This window comes from Lepisma saccharinum, chromosome 3 (assembly GCF_977018435.1).
Source record: "Lepisma saccharinum chromosome 3, izLepSacc3.1, whole genome shotgun sequence".
Lineage (NCBI taxonomy): Eukaryota > Metazoa > Arthropoda > Insecta > Zygentoma > Lepismatidae > Lepisma > Lepisma saccharinum.
In genome coordinates this window covers 128,002,382-128,010,687 of record NC_139231.1, presented here as the reverse complement: position 1 = coordinate 128,010,687, position 8,306 = coordinate 128,002,382, and the positions used below count along the sequence as shown (strand labels likewise).

The 8,306-nt window shown below is 35.8% G+C and overlaps 1 protein-coding gene across 1 annotated transcript; it reads left to right on the top strand.

Annotated features, from left to right (window-relative positions):
• Window positions 1-1,948: 1,948 nt before the first annotated feature.
• LOC145985676 (helix-loop-helix protein 6-like) lies at window positions 1,949-2,389 on the top strand. The gene has a single exon (XM_083119744.1). The coding sequence runs from the start codon at window positions 1,949-1,951 to the stop codon at window positions 2,387-2,389; it is 441 nt and encodes a 146-aa protein (XP_082975870.1).
• The last annotated feature ends 5,917 nt before the right edge of the window (window positions 2,390-8,306 follow it).

Below are 8,306 nucleotides of genomic sequence, written 5' to 3'. Positions count from 1 at the left end.
AAGTGTCATTCTCATAGGTGAAAAATCATATGTTTATGATGTAAGAAATGAAAGGGTCACAGAGCAGTTCTAGAGACCCGATTCAAACACAGAAACCCCTTGATTACAAAGCAATAATACCAACACTTTGCTGTCAGAGAGGTCCTAGACACTCTACCAGCTTTGAAACCTCAACTGTATTATCAGCTAGCAGTGAATATCTCATGTGTGGACAGTTGTACATATTTCAATCTTTTATCAGGACTCGAACCCAAAGCCTCTGATTACAATGCCACAATATTAACACGTCTCCAAATGGAATATGCCCACATTTTACTGGGTTCTGAGACCCTTATGCAGACAAAATTGGATTTTGAACTGCCGTAATATTTTCTAAGTCTTTGCCTAGGCTCATATTATCAGAATAGAATTGCTTTCAGCACGAGGGGGGTACAGTTCATTGCCACTGTGTGAAAATATGTATCTTTATCTCAATAATCTTTGTTACACTTTTACATGTTGTCTTGCATGACTAGGAATTTGTTATACTTTTTCCCCTGTCGTGCTGAAAGATTAATAACCCCTTCAGTGAATCATACAGAAAAATCATTAATGCTCCCTTCTAGCGTGTCTCTTGCGTGCCGGCAAAGCACGCAAACAATTAACTATGCTTACCAGCTCTTCTCCTATTGTATTGAGGAGGTGGTTATAAAACATGAGAAAATAAGAAAATTCAGTTTTTTGTACAATATATTATTGTAAAACACTTTTTACCAGGTTTTCAGATCTGGGAGTTGTATATCAACTATTCTCAAAATCTCACTTGTAGAGATATTATTTTGCAACATGTTTTCAATCTTAAATATTTTATCAGGACTCGAACCCTGAGCCTTTTGTTTACAAGACAACAATATTAACATTTTGCCATCAGGGGAGGCTTCACATTTTATGAGGACTTAAACCCGAACCTCCACACCTGAAGAATTGGAGTTTAAGCCCCTCTTGCCATTGTTTTAAATATGGGTAAATCTATCTATTGAACCCTCGCCTTTTCTACACTAGAAATTCAGAATTTCTTAAAAATCAGAGCATATCACACCTGAAAAATTGGGGTATAGGCCTCTCTTGGCTTTGTTTTAAGTATAAGCAAATCTGATTGTTCAATCAAATAGCCTCGCCTTTTCTACACTTGTAAGTGGTCCTGTCCCCCCCGTAAACCCCACTACTTAATTTGTTTGCAGTGAAGATTGAAAATGTAGACAGCAGATATTATTTTGCTCACAATTTTGGTGAAGGATAAATTCACAGAACGTGAACAACAGCTAATATATTTGTTTATCTTATTTATGAGAAGTCGTCTAAGTAGCGGCAAGTATTTAGAAGATTCTTTTTTCTACACTCTAGAAAGTTCTTTCACAGGAATCTGTATCTTCGCTGTCCCTGTTGCAAACTTTAAAGTCATCATCCAAATTCTCTCCACATCTGCGCCAAAGGTCAACAGCTCCCAAGTTTTTGGAACGAAGAGGTGTTTCATTGCTTCGGCCAGCGGTGGAATGTACTGTAGGCACTATGATTGAATATTGTGCACTTTTTCTTATGTGATATAAATATCTGTTTCATCAAAAGTAGTATAGTGTGTGCAGTAAGGGATTATTTCAGTAGCAGTCAACACTTCAAAAATCGATGTTTTAAAAGATACAGGAAAATGTTGTTTTTATTTTAATATGTACTTTTTGGGATTAGGTGGTCGACCAGCAACAGCTGAAACTCGCCCAGAAATAAAGTCAATTCAATTTACCTTCATTTAATACTCTTAAACTTTTGAAAACTGGACCTGGTTTACAAAGCCCCCCCTGATAACTTGTGAGCCCCCCCTGGAGATCAGTTCTAGCTACGGGCCTCGTGTATAATACTGAAAAATGAGTATCTCTTCTCTCTTTTCAGGTTTCTGTAAGACGACCCCGAGGTCATGCATGAAAACACACCTCTGCTAGAATCTAGAAGTCAAGAAAACCATTTTCCGGACATAACCTGGAGGGATCCCGACACGTCATCCATAAATTCATCCGAATTCAAAAAGGATCCATTTTTGCCGGAGAATCGCATCCCGCTCCCCTGTTTCAAGGACGACGACGATGAGGAGGACCAGGGTGCCTGCATGGCAGAACCATCTAACGTGCGACGAAGGAACGAACGCGAGAGGCAGAGGGTACGCAACGTGAACGAAGGCTTCGAGAAGCTCAAGAGACATCTGCCGTTGAAATCCGGAACTAAGTACAAGCGAATGAGCAAAGTTGAGGTTCTGCGTGCATCTATATTATACATCAAACATCTGCAGCGTCTTGCAGGCGGGCCTGTCGACTACAAATTTAGTCGTTACTTCAATGAAATGCAAAATTCCACGTCGTAATTGCGTTTAATTCAGACTAGCAGGAAAGTGATAAGTGATATATATGAGTGGTTCTGATACGTAGCTAATTGAATTTATTTAGAATTCATGGAAATTAACAACCCCTGGATTATTAAGGATACAGTAGTCCCAGTGGCGTGCTCAGGATTTTCGAAAGGGAGGGGGTATATACACTTTTTCTGGTAGTCAGCCCACATTTCGCCATCTTTTCCTACCTTTGACGTTTTTTTTTTTTGGAATACTGGGCCAAAGGGGGGGTTATAACCCCCACCAACCCCCCTTGGGCACGCCACCAATGTAGTCCATACATTCTAATGGGTTCTATTTGGTTCCGCTGCAGAACCGGAACATTTTTTCTCGTACAACTTAAAATTCGGTCCGAGTTGCTTTTTGTTTTGAAAAAATGTTCCTGGATTGTATTTAAATTGAACCAGAAAAAAGATTTCTGAACCGTATTGAAATTGAACCGGAAAAAGGATCCTTGACCGTATTTAAATTCAGTCTGAAAAAAAGATTTCTGGACCGTATCTAAACTGAGCCGGAAAAATCCTGGTCCTTTCACAACGCTGCTTTTATATTAATAGCGGTTAACCACTAAGAAACGGACAAAAATAAGAGGAATCTTTCTTTATTCATCTCACTCAAATAACCAAAGTCAGGTTTACAAGTACACAAAGGAAGATAGATCCATTACCGCATCAATATTACGAAAATATATTTTTAACCAATGTGCATTTATTCTGTACTGAAAAATATTAATAGCAGTAAAGAATTGAATTTAAAATCTCAGATTCTATTAATAGTTCTCTTACAGGTACTTTGCACACGCAAGAGACCTTGAGTTGATTCTAGGCTTGCTATAATTAACTTCTTAAACATATTATGTCAAAATCGAAAAACATTATCACAAATATTGGAAAGTGAATAAAAACTGCAATATTGTATTTTTAATATTATGCATTATGAGTAAAGCATTATACACAGGACTTTCAAAAACTAAAATAAAATTATTTCTTAATTTTGGTCTCCACTTAGGCTTACCATATTCAATTAACACGTTCTGTTGACTAAGCCTCAAAGTCATTTTACACCTAATAATATGAAGTCAGTAGTGGGAAAGTATATATTATAAACCCACGAAAGTATGAACCCCCCTCTGGCAGATTTGGCTATACTTAAAACAAGCTCAACATGCCCATATGAGCTTTTTGCTCAAGTGTGGAACCCCGTCTAATCCAAGATTTTTGTAAAAAATGCCCTCGGGAATTTCTCGGAAAGTATGAACCCCCTCAGATTGATTTGCCTATACTTACAAAAGGCACTTCTGTGAGATTGTTGTCCATAAATTTGTTAAAAATATGCTACTCTTGATATTGTTTTTGCTACACTTAAAACTAGGCCACCCACACCCATACATACCCACCTATATACACCTACACCCACCCACACCCACCCACACATATTTACTTCCGGTTCACTTCCGGTTCACTTCCGGTCTACTTCCGGTCCACTTCCGGTCTACTTCCGGTCTACTTCCGGTCCACTTCCGGTCCACTTCCGGTCCACTTCCGGTCCACTTCCGGTCCACTTGTGGCCAAGTTGTGGCCTATTTCTGTTTTTTTTATCCAGCTTAGAGTTTTGATTTGAACCCCAAGAAATTGTATATAAATACCAAAGCCAAAAATATCAACACACATACACATACACATACACACAAAGCACAGTGCTGAACCCAGCTGATATTTTTATCCAGCATAGAGTTTTGATTTGAACCCCAAGAAATTGTATATAATAAACAACAACAAAAATGCCGAATCAAAAACATTGTAATTAATGCAATATCCAGCCCCAGTTGGGTTAAGCACCAAATATATAATTGTAATCCAGATAAAAGCAGAATAGTCACAAAAATTTGCCCCAAATGCCATAGAGAATATAGCATAAAATACTTCACATATAAACATACAGATACTTCTTCTGCACAGTTATCAATATTTCCTAACAAAATTGATTGGAAATATTTGTGTGATTGCCCTGTATAATTTAGATTGCAAGGCCAAATTTTGCAATTTCCTAGATCAGGAACTTGACCCTGTGCACCAGAAACAGGCTCTCCACAAATTATGTGAATATTATGGAGCACACAATATATTTTACAATTTTGAGAATCTCAATTTAAATTCAGGAACAAGAGATTTGGATTTGATGTATCTGGAAATATTTTTGCATCTTGAATCAACCTGCAAACAATATTACATGTTAGGCTGGGCTATTTCAACAGCAGTAAATATTTACCAAATGTTTCAATGTTAAAAAACAATCAGAATAATATATTCCAGGAAATATAGATACCTGAACATGCAAACATATTTTGAAAGAAGAAATATTGCAAGATATATAAAATCAGACCACCTGTTGGATTGTTTTAGGGAAAAATTTGAAAATCTATCAGAGTATGATTTTTTTAAAGTGCAAAATGAAACAGAGGCAAGATGGGTACTTGACAGTGATGTTGGGTTTGGGTATGTGAGCATAGAATTGGGGTCTGAATATGATGATTTTGAATCCAATACATACTGGCATAGAATTGATGCATACCTGTTGCATTGTTATTGGGGAAAATATGTTGCTTTTTTTACAAAAAGTACTTCAAGTTTAGAAAAATTTAGGTTTTACAAATTTTTCCATGATCATAGAATTTATACAAACAGCAGGTGGCCTGTTGATGACATAACATGGGACACAACAATTTCCATACTTGATGAGGCAGGAAAATTGGATGTAAATTCTGGTTTATATTTTAATGAGTTGATTATGTACCTGCTTAAAAACAATATCAATTCTGGCTTATTTAATACAAGATGGACTTAAATAATTACACAAAATATTTTTTTTGCTAACAATTTCAAGTTTCTTGAGTGGGAATATGTTGTTTCTAAGATCAGCATTGATTCTGTAGTACAGCATTGCTGTGGAACATGTTAAGTTCTTGGATTCTGTCACACCTATTCTAATACAATTAATATCACAAGTACTATTACAAGGCACGCACCGCATAAAATCATAATTCCAAGCGATGGCATGGATTCCACGATTTCATATCAGACAAAAAAATTATACTGCACTTGGAGCTTCAACAATTCGGGACTGTGCAATATATTGTCTATAAATGTATGAAAAATAATATTGTCCGGGTTGCAAACAAAACTCCCAAAGCTTATATGTTTCAGGTTTCTTAAATTTGAAACAGAATCCAAACTGTCTGGAATTTCATAAAAGTGAAGCCATTCTACAAGCGGGTCTATCTCAGCTTTTGCATGATATATTTGAGCAAGAGGTGATGTGTTTATAATATTTGTTGGGTTGTAATATGTTATTCCATAATTTGACCTATACTGGTGATACCTGGGAATGGATATAATTTTTGAATTTTGGCTGAATGAAAATATATCAATGTTCTGTGTGAAGTCTTTCAATTCTCTAAATTGATCCAATCTTGTGCTTATAATTGTTGCCCTTACAAGTTTTGCATATTTTATTTTATTTACAATCTGTGCAAACATCTTAAACCTAATAGGACCAAGCTCCATTATATCATAGGTTAAAACATCCAATGCGAGCAGGGATTCAACATTGTTTTTAGCAATAAAAATGCTCTCTTCTATATCCATCATGTCCATAATTGATAAGGAGACACAAATTTACAACTATTGTAATTGATTGAAGCAATGCGGTGAAACTTGATATTGCATTGATTACATATTTGTTCTGATCAAAGGCATGAGCTATGGTACATCCAGATTGAATGGCTGTATATATTAAGTATAAGCCAAGAAAAACAATCATCTGTAAGAAAATGTACTGCATTAAACACAGACACCATATGTTCCATAATCCTCTGCTGTAATGCCGAGACTCATGGCTACATGGTTGATGTGATACTTATTTATCATGTACAAATTTACACCTAGATTCTTCAAATTTTTACAGAAATCTGGAATATTGCAAATATTTTCTGGTGAGCACAAGCTGTGATACACAGTGACATATTTTAAATTTGGAAATTTCTCTATGAGGATTTTCCTATCCTCATCTGTGGGGATACTATCAAAATGGATCCATGTGACTGTTTCTGTGTTTGGGATCATGTCATAATATGGGGAGAGAAGAAAAGTGTGACCCATATTTGTTACACATTGCAGGAATTTCTCACCGTACAAATTTAATCTGTATGCATTTTGATATTGTTTCACAATGGACCTCCTATTTTATTTCCAACATAATGGGGATGACAGAATATATACCTATGAGGATTTTAGACATTTGTTGTTTGGACTGAATGAAATGGTCCTGTACTTCATATGGCACAAATTTAAATACTGTGGCCTGGACTGTGTGGGAAGAATCATGGAGTGGGGATTTTTCAATGTGAGATGCAGATGCGGCATGCAAATTTGTGACTCAGAGTTGTTCTAATTTCAGATGCAAACATATTTTGATAGAAGATGCCTATCCCGATTTATTAGATCCAAGTCTGTACTTGATGATATCATGCCCAGATTCCACCAAATTACAGAGTTTGATTTGTTTTGTGTGAGAAATGAAACAGAGATTCAATGGGTCCTAGACTGTGGGAAGCAATTTAAATATTTGAGTCTGGGGGACATCACCCTATTTGAGGAATATCAATATATAAAGGGGGAAGAATCAATGGATTTTTTTATTTTCTTCGATGTGGATTATACAAGAAGGTGGTACTCAAATTATATGATTTCCGGATTCAAATTCAGTTTGCACCGATACGACATAACAGATAGAAACTATTTCAATGCATTAGAATTTCACCAGGAGGATGACAATCTTATGTACAGGGGTAGTGATTTCAACCCTGAAACCTTTTACAATTTTGATAAGAATCTTATATCTATGAACGAACTATCTATGTGTTTTATGTGCAGAAAATTTCAAAAATGCAATGCCTCTTGCCTAGTGATTGTTCTGCAAAACGGCATATTTTATTCCCAGTGCAGTTGCGGGAAGCAGTTGTGTTAGACAGATCTCAAATCTATGCGTGAAGATTTAACAATTGGGAACAACATCTGAGAACAATATTGAATCTATAAGATGCCAATTTAATTGTGACCCAATCAGTTGTTAATATGTATGAGTGCAGGTATGAATGTATTGATTCTGTTTTGGGGATATGCTATGTAAATTAATTTGGCATTTTGTTTTTATAGGGTGCCAAAATGCAAACATATTTTGACAGAAGAAACATTGCACGGTACATTAAATCTGATATTCTTGTTGATTCTATAAGGCATGAATTTTCAACTCTATCAGAGTATGATTTTTTTGCAGTTAGGAATGAGATAGAGTTTAGGTGGTTGCTTGACAGGGATCATAGTTTTGGGTATGTAAGCATAGGGCTGGGTGATTGCATATATTACCATGAATCACAGGTATTTCACTATAGAATAGATGCATTCATGCTTCACTGCTATTACAGATCCTATGTAATATGGTTCAGCAAGACACAGGTTCTGCCCACAAAACTTATGTTGTGTTCAAGCAGAATCTCTACACACTGATGTGATAGGAGTGTAACACCATGGTCAAGACCTAGAATCTTATTTTTGCTGTGAATAGTGTTTTTGGAATTTTGAATGGAATCAACTATAAATAGTTGCTATTTCTTATTAAATACAATAAAAGATCTTTTATTATACTCGGACAATGGGCCCGTGTAGACATATGGTCCATAAAATGAATTATAATCAGGTGGGGGTGCCATATCTAAAAAAAATTATCAATATATTATTTTGCATGTAATAGGTATTTCTATGTTAATATAATTCTACACACTAAGCATGTACATGAGTAACTTATTAAAACATGCAGCATAAGAAGAATTGTT

Excerpts from the sequence above, each read along its gene's own strand:
- LOC145985676 (XM_083119744.1), top strand. The coding sequence starts at position 1,949 with ATGCATGAAAACACACCTCTGCTAGAATCTAGAAGTCAAGAAAACCAT.